Source organism: Lagopus leucura, unplaced genomic scaffold (assembly GCF_019238085.1).
Source record: "Lagopus leucura isolate 7727_CA_CO unplaced genomic scaffold, USGS_WTPT01 Super-Scaffold_100001, whole genome shotgun sequence".
In the NCBI taxonomy this organism is placed as follows: Eukaryota; Metazoa; Chordata; class Aves; order Galliformes; family Phasianidae; genus Lagopus; species Lagopus leucura.
Window position 1 is genome coordinate 95,104,304 of NW_024962262.1, and position 24,950 is coordinate 95,129,253.

At 41.1% G+C, this 24,950-nt stretch overlaps 1 protein-coding gene across 2 annotated transcripts in view; it reads right to left on the reverse strand.

The window, feature by feature from the left end:
* Positions 1-24,950, reverse strand: part of NME7 (NME/NM23 family member 7) — a 91,895-nt gene that overhangs the window by 13,719 nt on the left and 53,226 nt on the right. For both annotated transcript variants that reach the window (XM_042866665.1, XM_042866666.1), the window contains exon 11: positions 3,139-3,246. In XM_042866665.1, the coding sequence (XP_042722599.1) occupies positions 3,139-3,246 (108 nt within the window). The remainder of the gene's footprint in view (positions 1-3,138; positions 3,247-24,950) is intronic.

Here is a 24,950-nt window from a genome sequence, read left to right on the forward strand (position 1 = left end):
GTGGCAGGGACCCCCAAAACACTGCATTAACATTAGCAGTGTAAGTACTCTGTGTGCTGGCTAGCTCTTTGTACAAACCCACAGGGCTCTCTGCAAGCTCAGAGTTGAGGAAAATCCACTCTGCAGGCCCTTCAGCCTGTAAGGCGAGGCAGTACTGGAAATGGGAGCATCTGGAAAACGGTGATTCAGCCATAAAACATGGTCAAGGTTGCACAGAAGCTCTGAAACAAATGTAGCAAACACTATTATTCACTGCCTATCAGACTGACTCCGTCTGCTTTTGGGGCTGCAACAGTTGGGTAAGGCCCTCCTCTCTGGCTGACCAAGAGTTTCGGAAAGATTACACCACAGCATCCTCTTTCCAAAAATACTTATCGGGTTTAGGGGTGGTGCAAAACCTGACAGGATTCAGAAGAGAAATTACACCATTTCCTGTTCTGCAAATTAAAATAGAATATAGAAGGTGTATGTGGTAGGAGACAGAGAAAAAAGAGGTTTTAACAACTTAATGTCATTATTTGCAATAATGATTCTGCAATTTGCTTTCTAAAACTAGTTGCACTTATTTTTGCCTCCTCCAAAACGGAATACTAAGTCAGAACATCTACATACAGAATAGGAGATTCAAATAGTTTCATGCCAAAATTTGAAAAGAGGTTTGGCCAAACTCACATATAATCAGCACCAGAGTTAAAAATGAAACTCTGAAATTCCTAGCTCTTGTGCCTGACTTCAGGTTGCCAAATTTACCTTTTAAAACAGCAAAAAGGAGTGCAATGATTTGCGTGTAGTCTGGGGTTTTGAACTACACTGGATGATAGCTGTAACAGAGTAGTAATCTGGTACAAAAAAACAATGCCACCTGAAGAAATGCTAGCGATTATATGCTTTCCTTTGGGATTTTTAAAAGGTTTGTTCATCTTTGTACTGTACACCTAGTAGGATGGATTTCTTTCTGCCATTTCAGTCAAAGAAGTAACAGCAGTACGTTTACTCCAATCTCCCCCTCTACTAATCAGCTGTCCTACAAGGATACTGTAAAGTTTTTATCAGAACAGCAGCATTAACATCTCAGTAACAGTTACATCTTCCAGGACACAGACATAACAAATGCACACAAACTACACTGAAAGAAGCAAACCCCCACTGCTACATTTGGCCAGGGAGCCAAGGTAAGACTGCCAAGCTCATTCTCCTCTACAAGTGTTTTATCTATTTCTGGGTTCTCCCCCTCTGAGGCTAATCACTCTGTTCAGTTCAATATATTAAAATATTCAGTTATTCATTACAGAATGAAAATATTCTCCACCATTCATTGAAAACAGCGTATTTCCTGTAAATGTTAGCCTGGCCTGGTGCCTTTGGCTGAAGTTTTCTTCTGTAGTTGTCTTCCATGCCACAGCATCATTTTGCCCAGGACATACAGCACCATTACAGTTAATGGGGATGGGCAAGGGGAAAGCCTGGCTTCTGCTTGCCAAGCGAGACCTCCGTGACTGATTTTAAGTACAAAAAGCTTATAGAAGAAGTTTTTTCCCCAAGAATCACCTCTGAGCACACTGGATCATTTATTTTTCATAATTCGTGACAAGCTTAAACAAATCCAGATGCTTACCTACGTTTTCAGACACCTCCATTTCTTACAAAACACAAAAAACAAGATCTGAGGAAACACCATAAAGTACAGTTCTGACAGTAAAAGGCTTCCATATAATGCTCATTTGTCAACCAAATTTAAGCACTCAACTGATGTCCTTTACAACTGCTGCTTTAGCCTCGACTATATAGAAGAAACTAGAAACATGAAGAACCACATTCTGTATACAATTAAGCCTATATTAGCTGTAAACTCAATTTAAACCATCAGCAAAATGGAGTTATAGTTGCTCTGCACCATCATACACAAGACCAACAGTGAATATGAAAGAGAGAATTCTGCTGAAGTACTAAATGCTGTATCAGTGTTGGTGAGATTCTCTTCTTTCTTGTGGATTACGTCTTTTTTTCTACTGCCATTTAAAAGAAATAACTGATAGATCTTAGGCACATGATGACAAATACCTGCTTGCTTGTTTAAATCCAGACCCATTGCACAGAAATTAGAAGTTGCCAACTTTCAGTGGCAGCTTGGAAATGGTTTAAAAAGCTGTGACTTTGTTGATGTTGGCTGCAATTTTCAATTAACACTATACTATTTTTTAAGTTAGATGCAATTTCCTGTCAAACAGCACTTTTAACCCACACATCTAATTTTACCTCACACTGGGAGATCATGACGCAGTTAGCTGCTCTTCCTCCCTCAATGAAAACACTTTTGGCCATATAAAGTTATCCAAGCTAGGAGAACTCTCACTGCTTCATCATGTTGCTATAGTTTGACAGCAAACCACTCATAAATGCTTGTAGAAAGTACAGTAGAAGCTATGTACACACTGAAGAAACGCATGCATTGATAAAAAGATCCATCCAAGATACACTGACACACTACTTCAACATCTCTTGTCCAGACCTCATTTTTGGGCATGGCATTAGGTGGCTGAGCTTGTTCTGCCTTTACAAATTCCTTTAATTCACTTTTTTCCATTTTATTGGACTTAATGAAAGCATACAAAGCCAAACTCTTAGTAAGTTACTATAAAACATGGTAAATCCCATATGATATGCATAATTATGCCCATGTATCAATAAAGCTGGTACCTATGTGAAGAATTTGAACCTTTAGTGCCTGAAACATTGCAAGCCTGTCACAAGCTCTCTGCTGGGACATACTAGACTGGGTGTTATAGTGGCCATTCAAGCAGAGGCCATGAAGGTGTCCTTGCAGAAGCACTGCTAGATGTTGGTGTCCAGTTCAAAAGATACATTCAGCCAAACAAAAGACTCAATTTTCATTTCACTAAGTATTCTAGCATACTTTGTGTTCAAGAAAAGTGCACAGATCAAGTTTTTACAGTATCTGAATTAAATGAGTTTATTGCTCTTTATAAACTTTTTGCTTTTGCTTCTCAGTGATCACTGGAATCCAGCAAAGCTACTCTACAAATAAAACACTTCAACAGCTTAAAATAGTGTCAAGTGCTGTTTTTCACCTTAAATTTCCTACGATATAAAAGCATATGTTTATCTAACAAGTCTTACCTCCAGAAGTCCATCTTCTGGTAGATCTGTGCAGTGGACAGCATTCTGAATCTTGTTCTTCCCAAAGACAGCACGCAGAGTTCCAGGTCGGAGATAACGGGCTATCTCCTATTAAACACAAGAAAATCAAAAGACCTTGTGAACTACATGGTGCAGTAGAATCTTATAATGCAAAACATTACTGTGTTATACTAGCATACGTGGTGTGCTAGAAAAGAAAACAAAGAGGGTAATTTCAGTTTGAACTACGCAGGGACAACTGCTAACAAGTCAAGATCAAAATCTTGAATGTCTGCTTGAAACTGGGCCAACTGAGGCAGCTTAGTTGGAATGTAGGATTCTCCACATTACAGATAGTCCTTCCTAGCATTTGTATCATTATAGTTAACTTGTGTTAACAATTTTGCAGCTCCTGAGCACAGAATGTGCTAGTACTTAGTGAGCAGACACCAGCACAGAGCCTGTAGACTGCCTCCATGAGCAATGCACTCCTCCTCAGAACCTGACATTGGTGACAATGAACTACTGAGCAGTGTTTCAGCTATCCAATGCTGCTGTGCTTCTGTGACCCTGTGACCACCACCAGTATGGTTCTCAGCTAAGGAAAGATGTTGTCTTTGGTTTGATCCTTCTCCGTATCACTCCAGATTTTTTACATCTCTGTTCTTCATATTGACATTTCAACCCTCTTTCTTTATCTATAGTACCAAACTTTTTCTTGGCCTTCAAGAGTATGTTTGATTATTGTAGCAGATACCGCTCAGATCTTGAGACAACAATCCTCTCTCATCTCTGCTATGGTGAATTTCTCACCTTATACATCATAGGACTGCTTTTGTTGGCTCTTACTCCCACTATCCTCCTTCTTTCAAGGCACACTTCAACCCTGCTGTACTTCTCTGCACTATCACCTTGCAGACTTACCTTTTGACCCTTTTCCTATGCTAACCACACCAAAACTTGTTGATCTGTCCTCCCTGCATTATTAGAGAGTAATCACTTTGGAAGTGGCTAGCATAGTTTTACTGTGCCCCTCCCAGGTGTTTGCTTTGATGTCTCAGCTGGTCATTCCTGACCCTACAGCCAAACCGCCACACTGGATTGTCCAGGCGTTCCTTAACTTCTTGGGCCAAGGGCTTTCAAAGCAACTTCAGTAATGGCTCCTGGCTAACGTGGAAATCTGTGCACAGGTACAGATGAGAACCACCTGCATGACGCAAGCTTTCCTCTGGGAAGAAATGAGTCCCACAAGAACTCAGAAGAGCGTATCTGCCAGCACTCTTCAGCCACTTTCCAACTTCTTTCATTTGTCTTAGTTTAGGAAAGAGATGTGACAACTCGACTTTAAAGGCAAGATTTTCCCTTAGCCCAGCAAGCCCTAGCTGTTTTCCTGTAATAATAATTAATAATTATTTCCTGTAATAATAATCTCTTACCTAATAAATCTCTGTTTCCAATGCAGATCTGATATACACCTAAAAGACAAAATGCTTTAACACCTGAAGCATGTCTAACATGGTAAAAGTTTCAGTTCCCCACTGCTACATTACTGATCATTCAATATCTTTGAATATGGATGCCGGGGATATTTAATAAGATACTCTTGACATCAAGCAAATTTTTCTTTAAAGGTTCATAGTTTGATATTAAAAAAACAAATAAATGAACAAAAGACCTCCTTACGCTCCTCACTAAAGCCTTGCAATGAGAAAATCTGCTGGAGAAATGGAAGTCGTACCAGCTATGTAACACTTCAATCAATCACTTCCTTAAAACAACTGCTGATTCCAGTAAGAACTAACATGTCAGAAAGCTGGCAATAAGCTTGGGAATATTACAAAAAAATGTTTGTGGCCAAGGAACGTTTGGAAATACTTCAGTAAAAGATAGCTTAGATCTCAAAAGCTAAACAGAGCACGAAACACCTAACTTTATCTCCTATCTATCAAACTCTTTGGCTGAAACTGTTCCCTCCTCCTACGGGTCCAAAAATGATAGTTCTTAAGAAACTTTCCCAAGTTTTTCCTCTTTTCTCACAAGACTCATTTTTGCTTTTTTTGGGTTTTTTTTTTTTTTTCTTTAAAATCAGCAATGGCCATTTCATTTGCCCTTAGCTCCCATTTCTGCTTTACAACTTCACGCCAGAAGACTTTGCTTTTGTTCTTCACTCGGACTCAGCTCACTCTCACTTGGGCTGGCAAAAGCTCCCACTTTTTGCAGTATATGACCTATTCTTCCTCCAGTTTTCCTACATGGGATATGACACATTCTCCTGCTCCCTTGAAATTCATGAACCTTCCTGCACAAACAGGGACTGATTCTGTTCTGTCTGCCATCGGATTAGATTAGAAGGAGCAAAAGGTAGGCGTTTCAGCTCTTTACGTTGTTAGCACTTGATTAAAAAGAATCTAAATAAACCTTTCCGGCCATCAGTTAATAAGCAGAACAAGAGGTAGGACATTCTCCATTTACAATTACATAGCCAGAAGAAGAAAACAAGCATCAATTCCAAAGTGTTATTAATCTATCTCTTATAACACACTGAAAAACCTCCAGTAAACAAAGTAGCAGTAAAGGACAGGGATACAAACAGCTGTATAAGACCCACGTACAGGTGTTTGCATGTATGTATAGTTGGAAATCTTGGGAATGTTTCTGAGAGGTGGGAAGAAAGTTCCTTAGAGAATTTAGTCCTCACAGCACATCTTAATATACACTCTTCAGCTCTATGACAGGATACTTGCTGAGTACTTTATATATAGTGCCTTATATGCAACAACAGAGACACAAATATAATAGTTGTGGGTTTTTTATGTTTTTTCTTTTTTCCTTTAACCATTTTTATAAGTTTGCTAGTTTTAGGAATGCATTTTGCATAGTAGCCATTTTCAAAAACTTTCTCAAAGGCTTAGCTAAAGCAATAGCTTCAAGTTGTGCCAAAGGAAGTTTGGTCTGGAGGTCAGAAAGAATTTCTTTATGGAGAGGGTGGTCAGGCATTGGAACGGGCTGCCCAGGGAGGTGGTGGAGCCACCATCTCTGGAGGTATTTGAGATGTGGTGCTTAGGGATATGGTTTAGCAATAGACTTGTAGTGTTAGGTGAATGGTTAGACTTAACAATCTTCAAAGTCTTTTCTAACCTAAATGATTTTATGATTCTGTGAGGGTAGAATGATGGAAGAGTTAAGAGCAACTCCAGCTGTTCTACCATACGTCTAAGAGAGGAAGAACGTGTGTGTGCGGGAGCTTCATGCATGTGTGCAAATGAGAATGCTACAAACTCACTTCTCCCATGAAAATTACACTATGTCTGCAGCAGAGCCAGCCATGCTAGGCTACATATTCTTGGATCTCATGCAGCAGGTTATTTCATCACACTTTACAGACTGGGCTTTGATTTACAGCCCTTTGAACAGCCTTATCCTCTTACACAAGCTACAGTCACCTATATTTCATGTTTCTATCCAACTTTGCCCTATGAAAATACTGCTTGTATGAAATACAACATGCTAAAATCTATCTCTATATGAGCGGAAGGAAAAAAAATCACCAGTGATATTGGTAGAGTGTCAAAATCAGACTGAAAAATCATAAACGTTCTTCATGAGCAAGGCTTGTGAATCACTTGTCTTTCAAACAACTGATTTTTCATGTGCTGGAGAGAAAGTTATTATTTGAACTGTTAAAACATATTCCAGCCAAAACTGCAGATTTCAAGTAAATTAGCCAGATTGTTTTTTAAAGCATCTACTTTATTTGGATGTCTGGAAGGGCAGAAAGGTCTGTACCATGCTTTACTGTTGTTTAAATAGCATTCAAGCTAAAACCAAAGCTGCAGTCACTGCTCTGTGTAGCAACCCTTTCCTCCTTCCTCACCCGGAAACCACAGAAACCTTGAATGTATCAAAAGCACACTCAAAATTTTATAGCCTAGAACTGTGTTCCACTTAAACATCAACTGGAACAAGGGAACCTTGACAATCTGTTGCTAGTTCTGTTGAGTGAAGCAGAATAAAAGTAAGAGAACTCATGATCCATTCCTCACCTATTACAGTGTGCTGCCAGAGCAGGTTCATTCTTTTAGGTTTGCTTTCAGGACAGCAGCATTGAGAGGACTTCTTGTGCTGCAAGAAACCCTGCACAGTCCCCTCCAAGCTTCAGCAAAACATCCTGTTTGCCTTCTTCTGAGCCCTAGCTATGCATTGGCTCCTTGCTGCTCTCAGCACTCCTCATTCATCACTCTTTCTAAAAGCTTTATGATGACCTAGTCTTCCACTCTGTACACTCTGGGAGTTTCTTCCTTCTCTGCTTCTCTATGCTCAGCCACTGTCATGAAAGTGATGGCCTGTGAGGGTGCTGTATGATTCAGAAGGCAGGAGGCAGAGCCACGCAAATAAAATAGATGCTTTTCTCTTTCTAATGATCAGCTATGCCTTTTTTCAAGAGAACAGAATTCCTATTAACAAGGAATAAGGTAAATTTCAGTACTTGCAGTGGAATTTGTCTGATCTAGCCTTAATCACCTGAAAGCTGATGGCAACTGAGCTTCCGCTGTACTGAGTGAAGGGTGATAAGCCCCTTCAGAAAAAGATTCCTTCACAGCACAGTTTGCAAGGCAGGTAGGATAACTGTCTTCTCTTCCCATCAACACAGCTTTTCAGTGGGCTCTCCTCTAGGGAGATTTTAGCACCAGTCACACAGCACGGATTGCAGCAGGGAGCTGCAGAGAACAGTCATTCTGACACAAAAAGTAAAATAAAAAAGCTAAACAACCTCTGCTATGCAGAATGCAATGCTAGACCAGTGTTTCCTGTAATGGTTATTCAAGTGAAGAAACACCAGAAAAATACTGTTACAGTGGGAGCAGGTTCACTTGATTGGTCTGATACATCCTTCCCAGAAGCTCTCACCCAAAGGCAACGGCTATGCTGTCAAAATCACATTTGTGTTCACGGATGACCTTGAGCATGATATCAAAAGGGCTAGCTTGCCTCAACTTGCTTTGTATGCATTCTCTGCAACGCATACTTTCTCCAAACTCTAGTCAACCATTTTGATAGGGGTGTTTTCTCCATCACCACTTCAACTCTGACCTGGCTGACACTCCCCAGCTTCATACAATGAACCACCTTATATTCAACATCAGTCACAGCAGAAGAACGTGACATCTTCGAGCTCTTTCACCAATCTCAGGATTGCTTAACACAGCAAATGCACTGCTGAGCCTTCTACCTACATTACTGAGAGAAAAGCCTAAAGGAGATGGTACCGTCACCACTGTAACTGAGTAAGAAACCATTTTGCCCTGAAAGCTCCGGCCCTTCTGCTGACAAGTACTTCAGAGACTTTCTAAAAACAAAACGAGGTCAATGTTAAAGAGAATGCAGCAGGTATCCTTCAGCTTTCATTTTATAAAGCTAACCAGAATGCAAGTCCCTTGACACATTGATACATTTTCTTTTTCCTCAGGAGCTGCAGCAATGTCATGTAAACATATATGGACTCAGTATCTGAGGCCGTACACACACAACTAGGGGAGTCAGTGTTATCAGAAACTCTTTTGTATATTCTGCATATCATAAAAAAGTTAAACCAAAACAATCCTCTCTGAACACACATACATACCCTTCACCTCCTAATGTTTTTCAAAAAAATGAACTGATGTACAGATCCTCAGGAGTCTAGAAAGACAACACTGAAATTCTTAATAAAATTTAGCATAACCTTCTATCATCTGAGCACTACACATATGACCTAGACATCCAAGCTGTCTTCTCCTGATGGATGATAAAATATTTACGTTCCCGATCACTTACTGGATGTCATCATTAATTGAGCAAAGTCTGTGTGCATACAGTTACATTTTTGAAGTAGTGTGGTTGTAAAGGTTTGCTCAGCAAACTCAATGATCAGAGCCAGTCAGGAATGTTTTCAGTTGCAAGGCTATAGAAAGTGCATCAGAGACTCGTCTTCTGAAATCAAATAGTTTTGCAATGATAACAGCAAGTAATCAAATCATAGTTTATTTTGTTACAAAAGCCCACACTAGCTTGGGTAAAAAAAATCCATCTGCTCTTCTGTTTACTTTAAAGTCAGCCTACCTCTGAACTAAGCGCTCTGCAGCCCAGTATCTTCTGGAGTTTTTGTTAACAGCCCTAAAATTATGTTCTGTACTCCAGTGTTGGCAGGTTTTTCTGAAGCTCACAAGTCTGCAGAAGTTGTTATACTGTCTGCTTCTCACCCTGCATCCCCTTGAGGCAATATCACTCTCTCCACTTCACTCCCACACACCCTCCCTACGGAGCCTCCTCGCTGGCGGCCCAAAGGTGCCACACCAACTCTCTACAGACTTCTCTGTGGGCAGCAAACGTGGCACATTTGCCAGCCTGAGACAGCATTTTTGCTGGTCTTAGCACTACCGATTGATGTATGAGCAATTCGAATGATAACCGCCCTGCTCTAATTTATTTACTGTTGTATTTATGTGCATATCTGACACAGCTTACGGGCTTAATTTAGATAAGAGTAAGAAGCCACACTTCGGAGTTAAGTCTGAGCTAGATTTGATGACGTTTTGAGGATAACTGACGTACCAAGTGTTAGTTGGCCACAAATTAAAGATAAAATACCTAGTTATCTTGCTTTACTGCCGGGGTGGAATAACATATTACACACATTACTCAACAAGCTGGAAAAAGCATTTAGTAACTAAAAAGCAACTAACTCCACAAGACATCAGAAAATATAGTATAACTGTAAACTGAGCTATTAGTTACATTACTTCAAGCTTCAAAGATGAAAGGTTGGTCCTACTGATCCTTTTCCACCACCTTCAATGCATCCAGAATTTCATCCATTAACTCACATGCAAAACAAGGATAAAAAAAAATACTAGGCTGCAGGAGATATTCTAGAATATTAATCCGTGTTAGCAAAACATACAGAGAGTCTCCAGTGAAAGTCACTATGAATTGGCAAGACATTTTTATCCTGCAGATATCTTGGCTAAGTTTGCCCCCCTAAGAATAATTGCAAATTACCTTTTTTCAGAAATTATAAAGACAGAATTTCACATTTGCAAAAGCAGTCCAGATATCTGACTGAAAAAACTGCTTCTAAGCTTCTACCAAGATTTCCCAACTTGAACTATCAACTTCAACAGAACATGCAGACCTTTCTCACTTGGAGCTTAGCAACAGAGAGTGATTTCCCTTCCACTGCACCCTGAAGCCTCTCCTAGCCAATAGCCAGCTTCTCCTTGGAGGCAGTAGCTCTGTCATCTCTTCCCACACAGTTGTGAACAGTCCTGTTCAGATGAAAGAATCAGTCATTATTTTGTGTAACAACTATATTCTCTAAAGTCCCTGCTGTGTTCAGGACAAGTTGTACTAGTGAGCGTTCCTATACATATCAAGACCAAGTTCCCGGTCTGAAAACCCTGCCATATGAACAGACATAAAGAAGAACAGAAAATATGAGGAAAACGGAATAGGAAGGCAGAGAGAAAGCAATTTCCTAGAAGCACAAAGAAATACGTACTTCACAAGCATCATAAGCTCTATGTCTAGTTCTTAGCTCAGATTTTCCCAATCCAGTTACTCAACTATTCTCTCCTTGACTTAATGCTGCTTTAATGGCAGTGTAGCACACTGTTGATAAGTCATGGTCTACAAAATCCAGACCATTCAGGTCACCAAAGGAAAACTGAGAGTTACACGGGAATATAGCATTGTTCAATTGGAAGGGACCTTGAGAGATCATCTAATCCAACTGCCAGATCAATTTAGGGCTAACTAAAAGTTAAAGCACATCACTGAGAACATGATTCATAATGACTCTTGAACACTGACAGGCGGGTCATCCACCAGCTGTCTAGGATGGTTTCCAGTGTTTGACCACCTTAAGAGTAAATAAATCTTTTCTGGCTCTTCCCCCAGCACAGTTCTGTGCTGCTCCTATCCTGTCACCAGTGACCAGGAGCAGAGCTCAGCACCACCCTCTGCTTCTCCTCCTCAGGGAGATGCAGAGAATGAGGGCCTCTTCTCTAGACTGGGCAACTTGAATGCCCTCATGTCTCCCAGCCCTGCTACCAGCTTATGGCCCTTAGTGAATGCTTTCAAGTACCTTAACATCCTTTTCATATTGTGAAGCCCAGAATACGCACAGTATTCAAGGTGAAGCTGCACTGATGCAAAATATAGTGCAAGAATCACCTGTATTGATTGGCTGGGTGTGCTGTGCATCTCAAAACTTGATTTGTCTAGAAAGATGTTGTGAGGGACAGTACCAAAACCATACTATGTTCTGGAAAGATTACATGCTGTGCCTTTTCTTTCATCTACCAAGCAAGTGACCTTATCTTAGGAGATCAGATTACTAAAGCAAGACTTCTCCTTCATGAGCCCACGATGATCTGATACCAGCTTTGTTCTTCAAATGTCTTTCAGTAACACCTAAGATAATCTAACTTCAGGACTAAGGTTAGACTAGAAGAACTGTAATCTTTCCTGGGTCTTCCTTTGTGCCCTTCTTGTAATTAGCATCCTCCATGGCCTTCCAAGACCATCAGTAAATTGCTGGAAGGGGTCTACTTCAAACATCTCCCAGAAAGATGAGGGCACATGATCAGACATTTCTCCTAATTGCCTATAGAGTGACTCTTCAGTGTTGGTGATCTATAGACACCCATGACAACATCTGCTTTGTCATCCATCCCCTTAATTTTCATCCAGAGGTTCTCTACTGAATCATCCCTAACAACAATGCCAGCACAGTCTAAACTATCCCTTACATACAGTGAAACAACTTTACTTTGTATGCCCTGCTCACCCCTCCTGGACATTAGATAGTTTTCCAGCACTCCGGTCATGAGACTCATTGCACTGAGTCTAACTAATTTCCATGTCAGAGCTCTGGGAAAGGACCAGAGCTTCCAGTTTATCCTATCTGTTCCTCCTACTGCACAAGTTGGTAAATAAGCATTTCAGATGTGCTCCTGAGGCCTCAGGGCTCCCTAGAGCAGCACAAGTGCTCCTACAACCCTTGCTGCTTTCAGATGCTATCATTCCATCCCAAGGCTTAGCTTCAGTGTTCCTAACAGTATCCTACTTTCTCCATCACTCCTAGTTCAAAGCTCTGTCAATTAGTCCTGCCAAGTTACAAGCCAAGAAACATGATCCTCATCAAGATGACTGGATTCTGTACCTAAAAGATCTAACTCCTGAGGAGGTAGCAAACTTTTCTGAAAAGAGGGTCTGATCTGCAGATGGGATATTTCAGGATTATTTCAGGATATTTTTTTGACTATAACTTGCTGTTGCTTCTTTGCAGCACTGTCTTGATATTACACTGGCTACGTGGGGTATTGGTTCATCTGACCTTAGTGGGAGAACACAGATTCCTCTTTTTCTATCTTTTCATATCACTTGCATACCATATCCCACAAATATGAAGAACTCCTGCTCACACATCATCTGCCCCAACCTCATTCTACCCTTCAGACCAGTAAGTACAATAGGTGCAGAGAAGTCTCATGTGGACATCAGATGCATGCCATCACACTGCAAATGAAGCTGCTAAAAATTCTGCACAGGTGGCTCTGAAAAAGTCAGCCTAAATCAAACAGACCAGCAAACAGAACCTTAAATTCTTCAGGTTCTCAGCATTTTAATTATTCATTTTATATCCAGTTTTCTTGAATACCTTTGTTAATAACGCACAGAGACAATAAGACCAGCTAAAGACTTAAAACTCTGACTGCAGCTGTTTTCAAAGCTATCAGCAATTGCAGAGAGGAGAATTTAAAGAAAAGTAATAAAAACAATAAAATATCCATCATCATCAGAAAAGTCAATCCAGACAATCTATTTACTTCTGTTACAGAAGGGAAGACTGAGATCCCAGATTTACTTTTGCCCAATTTAAAGCCATCATAATGTAGCTCAAGCAGAAAGTAAATCCAAGTATGTTTTGATCACAGCATGTACATCTCACAATAATTTAATGGCATACAAAGCATCTACAGAATTTCAGTCCATATACACCTTGCTGAAATGACTCACGCCACCTACAAAGCCAACCAATCCATTTTAGGGGAAATTCACCTGAGAAACTGATATATCTCCTTCCAGCAGTGATCAATCTCCCACAGATCAATTTATTTTGCATACTCTAAGATCAATTTATTACCAAATTTAAGACCAAATTATCAAAAGAGTACATAAAACACACTATGATTTGCATTTCTTTTTCTGTTTGGTTATGATTAGGTCTACCACCTATTTATTAACCAAGCAGAGCTTGAATAAGCATTCCTCTGGGATAAGAGCTTTTACAGACCTGGTCATCCTCTCCAGCTGTCTATTCCAAGAGCTCTTAATAAAGGAAAAAAGAAAAGTCATGGTCATCCAGGAATTGCCTGCTCCTAAGTTGCCAGCTGAAAGACATGAAATCTTTTGGGACAGCTGCAGTCAACTCCAGGATACACAGGCTCACACCATCATCATGGTTATATGGAAAAGCAAGGGTACTACTGCCTTTTTCTTGCATTTTTGTAGTTTGTTCTGCTGTACATTTTCAATGAGCACCTGTGTGCACTAACCATAACTGCCTTCTACAGTACTCTGGAAAAAAAACCCTTGCAGTGTGGCAAAATTCCAGCTCGGTGTATTATTTTCTTACATTGTTTTTTACTGAAGATAAAATTCATATTACTTCATAAATTGGAGTATACATAACAGTAGTACAAAACTACTGTGTTCCAACCTTCAGTTCCCTTGAACTCAGGAAGAGTTCAAGGGAAGGACAAGCCTATCTACAGTCAACAAAAGCCTGAATCAGGCATGTAAGGCAAATGCTTTTAATCTATTCAAATCAAAGATTCTGCAAAAACACAAGGTCACTGTGACCAGGATGTATATCTGTTCTACGCTATGAAACCAGAGAAGGAAAAAACTGTTGTTCAGTGCATAACAATAACATATTCTTCCCCAGACAGAGTGACGTCAGCATTTCCCACATCTTCTGAAAATACTGCTCCTTTTTTCCAAGAAAGGACTAAGGTCATATGGAATTTTATTGTTATTATTATTATTATTTATTTCAGTCCCTCTTTTCAGAGATTAGCTTTGTATATTCAAAAATATTGCTGTTCAGCGTAAAAGAATGATTTGCTGCCTACTGTAACCAAACAGAACACAAGGGAAACAAAGGAAACAACAGCTTAGACTGAAACTAACCCAGAACCAAGCACATTTTCAAGGAGGCTCTTACCTTGTGCTTTCATGGACTGAATATTTCAATGAGTCTATTCTCAGAAAGAAGAAACCATCACAGAGTATTTCAAAGGCAGAAGTTTAAAAAAAAAAAAAAAAAAAAAAAAAAGGCAATCACCAAAGAAGTTGGATCTCCCATGACTGCAAGAGAAGACTATAGCCTGTGGCTTCTGATGGCTAGATTTGATAGAATCATAGAATCACAAGGTTGGAAACGACCTAAGATCATCCAGTCCAACCGTCTCCTCATCACCATTGCCACCACAAGCACTAAACCACATCACATAGCACGTCATCCAGACGCCTCTTGAACACTGCCAGGCACGGTGACTCCACCACCTCCCTGGGCAGCCATTCCAGTGCCTGACCACTCTCTGAGAGAAATAGTTCTTCCTTATGTCTAATATGTGTCTTATTGTCAAAGATTGTATATGGACTAGGGGAAAGAATATTGTCATTTTTAGAACAGAGTATTTTAACCCTCCTGTTGGCATGGTAATCACATTTTAACCCTGTCTAGCAGGGAGAAACAAGCCCTGGAGAGTGAATTCTATAGGTCACCTTTGATCAGCCTGCCTGTGATAAAAGTACATTGTGTATTTGTTGGCATCAGGCTGGTGTCGCACAATCACCTGGTATGTTAAAAGCCTACCTCTTTTTCTACAGTAGTGAGAAACAAAACATTTCTCCCCAGTCCATCTACAATACGCAAGGAATGAGAGACAACTAAGATTCTGCCTTTTGAAAGAGCTTTTTTCCTTAAAAAAAAAAAAAGCAAAACAAATGCTAAATGAAACTAGATAAGAGAAGCATTTTTAAAAAGTTACTTGCTTTCAGAAATAATATACAGTCCATCTACATTACATAGGTTGCTCCAAAAATAATGTCTCCTATTTATTCCCATGGAAACTACAACAGATACAAAGAACACAATAACACTATTTGACAGAGCGAATTCTCAGTTACAAAACACTTTTTCAACATAGTCACTACCATTAGCTCTGCATTTTCACCAGCGATGAACAAGAATCTGCATGCTGGACTCATCAAAATCTGCCACAGTGGGGGTGACCCACTGTTTCACATGGTTACTATTCACATCACTATTACAACATCATTTCTATGAAAATTTTGCCTACGCAATCCATCCATCTTTCGTTGGTCCAAACAGATGGAAGCCAGAAGGCACCAAATTCAGACTATACAGTGGGTCTGGTGGGACAGTCAGCCAAGATTGGCAGTGACTTCCAACTGGTGGTGGTCAATGGAGTGAAGTCCAGCTGGAGACCTGTTACAAGTGGTGTCCCCCAGGGGTCGGTACTGGGGCCCATCCTCTTTAATATCTTCATTGATGACTTAGATGAAGGGATTGAGTGTACCCTGAGTAAGTTTGCAGATGACACCAAGTTGGGAGGATGTGTCGATCTGCCTGAGGGCAGGGAGGCCCTGCAGAGGGATCTAGGTAAGCTGGATCGCTGGGCTGAGATGAATGGGATGAGGTTTAACAAGGCCAAGTGTCGGGTTCTGCACTTTGCCCACAACAACCCCATGTAGCGTTACAGGCTTGGGGATGAGTGGTTGGATGATTGTGAAGAGGAAAGGGACCTGGGGGTGTTGGTTGATGCTCAGCTGAACATGAGCCGACAGTGTGCCCAAGTGGCCAAGAGGGCCAACGGCGTCCTGGCCTGCATTAGAAATAGTGTGGCCAGCAGGAGCAGGGAGGTGATCATCCCCCTGTACTCAGCACTGGTGAGGCCGCACCTCGAGTACTGTGTTCAGTTTTGGGCCCCTCACTACAAGAAAGACATTGAGGCCCTGGAGCATGTCCAGAGAAGGGCAACGAAACTGGTGAGGGGTCTGGAGCACAAGTCTTATGAGGAGCGGCTGAGGGAGCTGGGATTGTTCAGTCTGGAGAAGAGGAGGCTCAGGGGAGACCTCATTGCACTCTACAACTTCTTGAAGGGAGGTTGTGGTGCAAAAGGGTCTGGCCTCTTCTCCCAGGCAAATAGTAGGACCCGAGGAAACGGCAAGAAGTTATACCAGAGGAGGTTTAGGTTGGATATTAGGAGAAACTTTTTCTCTCAGAGGGTGGTCAGGCACTGGAATGGCTGCCCAGGGAGGTGGTGGAGTCACCATCCCTGGCAGTGTTCAAGAGGCGTCTGGATGAGGAGCTACGAGAGATGGTTTAGTAGCTTGTGGCACTGATAGGAATGGGAGGGTGGTTGGACTAGATGATCTTGCAGGTCGTTTCCAACCTTGTGATTCTGTGATTCTGTGGTGTGGGCCTCAGTGATATCGTGTTGCAGAAGAAAGGCTGTCTTCTTCTCTGGCCTGACTCTGGAAGATCAAGCCTTCAGCTTAGTCAACGTTGCGATCCTGTGGTCAAAAGTTGATTGTCCAAGCTCCCGGAAATGCAGCAAGATCCAAAAGGACAGCACACATCACTTCACCTGTTCAGGGCTATATCTTAAACTTTTTTCTTTGATAGAAAATTCATGCCGTTAGTCCATGGACTGCCATTGACACCAGATTGTAGTGGTAACACCAGATCTCATTACCAGTAATGATGTGATCCAGGAAAACGTCACCTGCAGTTTCATATTAGTTCAGTAGATCTTGACAGTTTCTGTCTGTTCCTGTGTGAGAATTTCGGGGAGTCATCTGGTGCAAATTTTGTGATAATTCAACATTGCCACTGTCATTTCCAACATACTGAAGATGATATTCAGCTCTGTACACAGTTCTAAGGTCATAATCCAATGATATGCACCTGATTGAGACACTCTTCATTTTGTGATGTGACAGCTGTGCACAGCCATCCAGAACACAATTTGTCTTTCATGTCGCTGTTGCCATGCTGAAATGCACCACCCACTGCTTCATTGTGCTTACATCCACTGTTTGATCTCTCTAAATGTTCAGCAAGCATTGATGAATATCAAGGGGAGCCATTTTTTCTTCACAGAGAAATTCAGTTCCACATCTATGCTTCATATACACTTCCGTGCCAGATGCCATTTTGTCAGACTGCCTCTCTACTGCCATCTGTGACATGACAGCAATATGTAATGAGGTACTGGTGGGATGGTTCAGCCTCTACTGCCATACCAACAACATCCGCCTTTGAGACTGTGGGCCAACATCATAAAATAGGAGGCATTACTTTCAGAGCAGCCTTAGTATATACTCAATCCATATTATTCTCTGAAACACAGCGTACAGTGAAAACTTACTGAGACTCTAAACAGAAAAATAAAGTACAAAAAGGTCGTGGAAAAAATGATTTTCTAAAAAAGACCTACAGATGGAGAGTTAGAATCAAAATCCCCCAGGATTGAAAAAAAATCAGATCCTAAAGGCTGAGTAGACAAATTTATATGACTCACAACATTTGTAAGAATCTTGTGTTCATCACAGAAGCCTAAAATACCATATTTTTAATCACACCCACCTATTGCTTTGAGACGCACACAGTCTGAGTGTAAAGGGAGCCTTTACAATCCCTAAGACAAGCTTTAAGACTTCCTTCACACTGATAGACACAATTAGTCTGTGTGATTTCAGACCAACCTGAATGTCTTTACCTTCATCTCTGAAACATCTATTGAATGGCACGAAAGTTCTTAAGCAAGAAATAAAGTTTTCTTAAAAGTAAATATTCTAAGTATAGTTTAACTCTTTATAAAATGGTTAGGCCTAAGATGTGTTGTAAGGAAAAGTCTAGAAAACCTAGCTTCAGCATTCTTTCAGAATGTTACACATACTGGGGCATAGCTAGGAAGTCTCTGTGGCAGCACAGCAAGTCAATGAAGATGGAACTGAACTTGGCAAGGTATTCCACAGGTATGTAGGTCAGAAGAGACGGGCCAAAGAGAGCACACCTCCTCTGCTAAGTAGCCAGTCCTTCTTTCCTACAACAGATACAGAGAAGGCTGAAGTCCTCAGTGAGTTCTTTACCTCTGTCTTCACTAGCAGCCAGGATTCTCACATCCCTGAACCTGAACCTCTGTGTGGGAACTGGGGGAACAAAATCCACCTCACTGTAAGGTCAGAGCAAGTCCGAGACAGACTCATGAGACTGAATGTGTATACAAGTCCACAGGGCCAGATGACATGCATCCTGGAGTCTTAAGGGAGCTGGCTGATGTGACTGCCAAACTGCTCTCCATCATGTTTGAAGAGTCATAGCAAAGTCCTCCAGGACTGGAAAAATGGAAGATATCACTCCCATTTACAAGAAAAGGAGGAAGGAGGACGCAGGGAACTACAGGCTGATGACTCTTACCTCTGTGCCCAGGAAGATCAAGGGACAAATCCCAGAAGATGCGTTAAGGCACATGCAGGACAAGCGGGTGATCTGAGATAGTCAGCATGGTTTCACCAAGGGAAGGGTGTGCCTGACCAATCTGGTGGCCTTCTATGACAGAGTGATGGCATCAGCGGACAAAGGGAAGGCAAGTGATGTCATCTACCTGGATTTCTGCAAGGCCTTTGACATGGTTCCCCACCACATCCTTATCTCTAAATCAGAAAGAGATTGATTTCAAGGATGGATTGTTCAGTACATAAGGAATTGGTTGGAGTTTCGTAGCCAGAGGGTTGTGGTCAATGGCTCTATATCTAAGAGGAGGCCAGAAACAAGTAGTGTCCCCCAGGGTTCTGTTTTGGGTCTGGTATTCTTTAATTCTTTAACATCTAATGACACAGATTGAGTGCACCCTAAGCAAGCTTGCTGATGACACCACACTGAGTGGTGCTGTTGGTATAGCAGAAGGAAAGTATGGCATCCAGAGGGACCTTGATAAACTCAAAAGATGGGCCTGTGTGAACCTAATGAGCTTCAACAAAGCCAAATGCAAGATTTTGCACTTGGGTCAAGGTAATCCCAGATATGTTTATAAACTTGAGTAGCCCTGCTGAGGACTTAAGGGTTGATGAAAAACTGAATGTGAGCCACAAGTGTGAGCCTGCAGCCTGGAAGGCCAATGGTATCCTGGGCTTCATCAGAAGAAGAATGACCAGCAGGCTAAAGGAGGTAACTGTCCCCCTCTTTTCTGCCCTTGTGGGGCCCCAGCTGGAATACTGCATTTAAGCCTGGGGACCCCAACATAAGAAGGATGCTGAGCTACTGGACTGGATATGGGGAAGGGCCACAAAGATAATTCAAGGGCTGGAGCACCTATCCTATGAAGACAGGCTGAAGGAACTGGGCTTGTTCAGTCTGAAAAAGAGAAGCCTGTGGGCACACCTCATTGCAGCCTTTCAGTTTTTAAAGGGAGCTTATAAATATGAGGAAAATCAACCTTTTACATGGGGAGATAGTGACAGGACAAGGGGAAATGGTTTTAAATGAAAAGGAGATTTAGATTGGACTTCAGGGGGAATTTTTTTTTTTTTTTTACTGAGTGGTGAGGTGCTGAAACAGGTTGCCCAGAGAGGCTGTGGATGCCCCATCCCTGAAGGCATTTAAGGCCAGGTTGGATGGGGCCCTAAGCAGCCTGATCTAGTAGCTGGCAACCCTGCCTGTGGCACAGGAGTTGGAACCTGACTATCCTTGAGGTCCCTTTCAACCAAATCCATTTAATGATTCTATGAAGATCAATAATCAATGCTGTTAATGCCTTGTGGCACATCCTTGTTTTCCTTCAGTCTCTGGTCTTATGTTCAGCTTCCTCTTGCTAAATGCAAGCCATTTATTCCAGCCTGGGACCATGCACAAGGAGCCCAGAGCAAAGTCCGATATAAGGGAAATACAGGGATGCAGATGGGCTTGAGGCTTCTAAAGCTAATGCTGATTTCTGAGAGATCATACAGAACCTTTGATAAAATGTTGGTAGCTTCCTCAAAGCATCCAGAAATTTCAGTTAAGGGGCCTTCACTGTCATGGGATACAAAAACATTGTCTCCCAGAACCTTCTCTCCAGTGGATGCAAGCAGCAGACTGCCCCCCAGTCATGCCTCTGTGGTGCTGGTGGGCTTGATATCAAGCCAGACAATACTTTTTATTATCTACTATTATCTATTTTATCAAGTGACTGCAATTTTTCATGACTAACATTAAGTCCAACAATTTCTGATCTAGCATTTATTTAGGCAGAAAATGTCACACTGTTGACACTGTCAAGTCTTGTAGTTCTGGAGCATCAAATGAGGAGTGTCAGATAAAAGTTTTGTTCAAACCGCAACCTTACCAACACAGCTCAGTCACCCTGGATTAAAGGCAGAGCTCAGTCTTGAGAACTTTCAGCATTTAGTCTCCTGATGATGACTGCCAATCATGACTAAAAATAGCAATTTTTAAAATATATCCATTTACTTACTGAGAATCAATGTGCGCCTACAAACTCCTTTTCCACACTAAATGGTCATCATATGACAGTGATCTTTGGGCAATAATAAGTAACATTTAAAGCAGCATCTAAAAGCAACAGTCTCTGCCACCACTCTAGTTTTCTGATTTCCCCACAAAGATGTATTTCAGTGAGGCTGAAGTCCCTTTCCCTGTCAGAGGACCATCACCATTAAAGGTGATTTTCAGAAGTCAGTATGTAATAAACAAGAGCTGAGTCATCTCAAAACTGTAACCAGATTGTGCATCCTGCAGCCGTAAAACATACATACATATGAAAAAGCCAGGTGTCAGGGGGTTGGCAGACCTTGTGATACCCTTGCAGAAGCAAGAGGACACATCGGGAAAACTCTGAACACTGCAGTCATACCTGTAAAATTTTTTAATCAGATTCTTAATTCTCAGCTGCTCCTATGGCTACGACACAGCTTTGAACAGAAGAACAAACATGACATTTATGAATGTCTGTTTTCTAGTACAACCAGTGCAGACTCTGTCCATTTTAAACAAAGGAAAGCAAACCACTACCACAGATGTGGGGTTTGACATCCACAGAACCACAAGACGTAAATGACAGCAAGCTGTAACACTTTTGGAGGCAAATGTCACACCATACGCCAGTGTATCTGGCACAGTCTAAAGCAGCGATGGCAGCTCATTACTACAGCCACATTATAGCCACGGTCCATTAGCGTACAGCAGTCTTAACACTTTCTTTCTTCTAGACAGGGTCTTAATAGGTCCCCTGCTCCCCCTGAAGGTAGAAGCCCTAAGCTTACTTTGAGCTGTGTGAACCAGCAGCATCAGCTCAGCCAAAACACCACAGGGAAGAATCTCTCTCCGCGGCCTCTTTCTCAGAAAAAAATTACCAACTAGCAGGCCTCAGCACTGTCTGTATTACATTTTCATTAGACCTGCAGAGTTTGATGGGGAAATTAAAAACTGAAAGGACAGAGTCAGATGACTGACCCTGGATAACATCTAAGCAATTCAATCATGTCTTTCCCATTGCAGGCTTAGACAGCAGGATATCGTAACTCAAATCGATCTGTTTGCTGCTCTAGCTGATAATGGTCTGGCGCTGAATGAAAAATTTTATTATTATTACATGACTCAGACTCTCTGAACAGGCAGTTTAAGATATGAAAGTCTTCATTAGAGAATTAGATTAATAAATCGTATTTCTCTTGAGACACATTGTGTATTTGATTGTCAACACCCTGATTGAGGCTCACCAGGATACAGGGAGATCCACACTGAAACAGGTCTGAAGGTATCACCAGAAGACACATACTTGAAAATAACCTTTATATTTCTTTATACTTTTCTCTGAACTCATGTGTTGTAATAAAAAATACTGTGCTTCTAATACATGGCTGAACATAAACATTTTTTAGCCTTGCATGTAGATCATTTCCAGTGCTAGATGTTCACAGGAAGGCTATCCAGATAAAAATCTTACAGCAATAGTATGAGCCAAAGAGCATTGTTATCCCTATTTAACTGATGTGATAACTGAGGCAGAAACATATTGAACCTTTTGTCCAAGGTCACACAGTGAGGTCAGGAATGGAGCTAAAGCAGACTCCCACTCTTCCAGTTCACTGCTTTGCTTTAAACCAGCCAATCTCTCTTTCAGCTCTTTGTCACTGATGCAAAATTACAAAAGAATATTAATACGCTGTTACAATTAAAATTGCAAATCCCCTACATAAAAAGAAGGCAGGTTAGGATCAAAACCAAATTTATGAAAACCCCCCAGCAGACCCAGCCCATCAGCTGCAGAAATACTGCACCACATCATCCCATCATGTTAAAAATATTTCACAGCATAAGGCACTTGAGTAACTTTCAGTGTACTGCCACTCCTAACTAAAAGGAGTTAAGATTACTATAAATTACACAATCAGCCAGAAGCATGTAGCTTACACAAATTCCTTCAATCACGTTACAACCAACCTTTTCATTTGTGCATGAAGGAAGTTCAAAGAACAAAAAAAAGCAATAGATCCAATTTCTACAGTATTTTTCAAGTGTTTTATGAATAGAAAGTAATCACCTCGACAATTCCATGACAAAACATTACAAGCAGCTAATTCAACACAAGATGATGTGAAATGAAAGCTGTATCTTCAGATCTAAGTATTAGCAAAAGGCTTTTAAGTGCTTCAGAGGCCAAAAAACCACACAAACACCCATCAGTTGAAACATCCATGCAACTGAACTCAAGCAGTAACAGAATCCCCTGGACTATTTATCCTTGCTATGAAGCTGAGGTTTTCAGTGCTAACCTTTGCTTCCAGTTACATGTGAGACAACAAACACCTAAAGGCTCTTCACTATTTGCAGCAGTCCCACCCACATTTTCTTCCCTGTCCTCAACTCAGCGTGGAAGAATCTTTGGTGTTTTTGGATAAGGCATGCTGTGCTACATTTACCCCATGGTGCACTCCCATTTCTCAAGAAGAAACATAACTTCTTTTCTATTTAACTTTGGTTGCAGTTAGCAACTCTTATTTCCAAGCGAGTGTGCACTGAAGTTCAAGTTAATTGACTTATCAAGTCCTCCTACCAGCTTTCTAGATCAGCTGCCTTTTTACCACAGGTGTATTTTTTTTTTCTCTCAACTTCAGAACCACACCAGCGAAGAGAGTGAGATAACAGCACCCAGCATGAAATACACAGTTTGATAATCTACTTAACAAGATTTGATAAGGTGGCATGATTTTGAAAAAGGGCTCAGTCAATTCAGAAACCATAGAAAATCTGTGGAACTCAGTCATTTCAGAAATCCCATTCCTACTCAGAATTCAAATATCTAAATAGACGTGTTCCACTGCTCATAGGGTCTTGATATCTCACACCTCCTCACTTTTGGGTCTTAGGAGAGAGTGGGGCTTCCCTGAGAAGTTTAAGACTGGTGTGAAACTGAGACTTTTTTTTTTTTTGAACAGCACATGATAATTTTGTAAAGAGCAATATTTTCAAGATAGGCATCAGAACAGCCTGTTAACTTTTTATAGAGTTGCTGCAACAATATGTAAGGCATGAATATTTATTTATAATAGCAGATGTGGAGAGTCTTTCATTTCTGTGCCTCCACATCAACTACCAAGAAGCCTTCCAGGAAAGAGAGATCAAGGTGCAGAGGGATGTCGAGAGTAAGCTACATGATCCGTCTGAGGTCTGGCTGCAAAAATAAACTACAGGCCTGCAACCAGAAGACAAGACAACCACCACAGCTGATCTGAAAGTACAGAGAGGCCTCAGTTGAGGCCACCATAACCAGAAAAAATCTGGCTGTGCTGCAGAAGGCTAAGCTATGTATGATTAAAGATTCTGACAGTTCACCAAGAGTGCAACAACCCAGACAGCCATTCATCAGCAATGTACCACTTTAAAATGAGAATGCAGGAAGCAGCAGGATCTGCAGAAAAACATTTCTCATTGTCCATTCTCTATCCAACAGGGACACACACACACACACACACACACACACACACACACACACACCCCAAGACCACGAACTGTGACGCCGATCCGCTCAATCAAGTCAGGGACAGTAATTTTGAGAGTAAGAACAGCTAGCACAGGTCATTACATACAAATATCTTTACCCAACTTTCCAGATTTCATAAGTTATTCATATTCTCCTACAAAGAAGCTCAGAACAGGTTTCTGGTTAGCAGCCTTCCCCTAATACCACCCAAGACGTTTTAATAAAGAATTTCAAAGCTGTATTATAACGAAGGATATTTTTGGCAGAGAGCCTTACTGACCTGCGGTGCTAACAAAATATTACCCAGTTATAGAAAATAGCACGAAGTTCTACTTCATTTTTAGCACTGTATACTTGGTATAAATTGCTAGCTTATTAAAGTCTAGTGCTCAAAACGGAACAACTCTGATTCTTTCTTCAGCCTTAATGAGAGACTTGGACAAAAACTGAATTTATTTCTAATCAACATCTTGCTTTGATTTAGCAAAATATGGATCACATCTCTTTGGATGCCTTTTATAAAAGAAGCGTGTCCCAGTCATCTCCCTGCAAAACCAAGAACAGACTTAGAGTGCTGCTGACAATCAGATCCAATTGCAACACATGACTTGCCACAGAGTGGTTATTACATTTGCGACGTAGCTGAGATATAATTCACAGCACACGTGACTGAGAGCAATTCATTACGTAAGT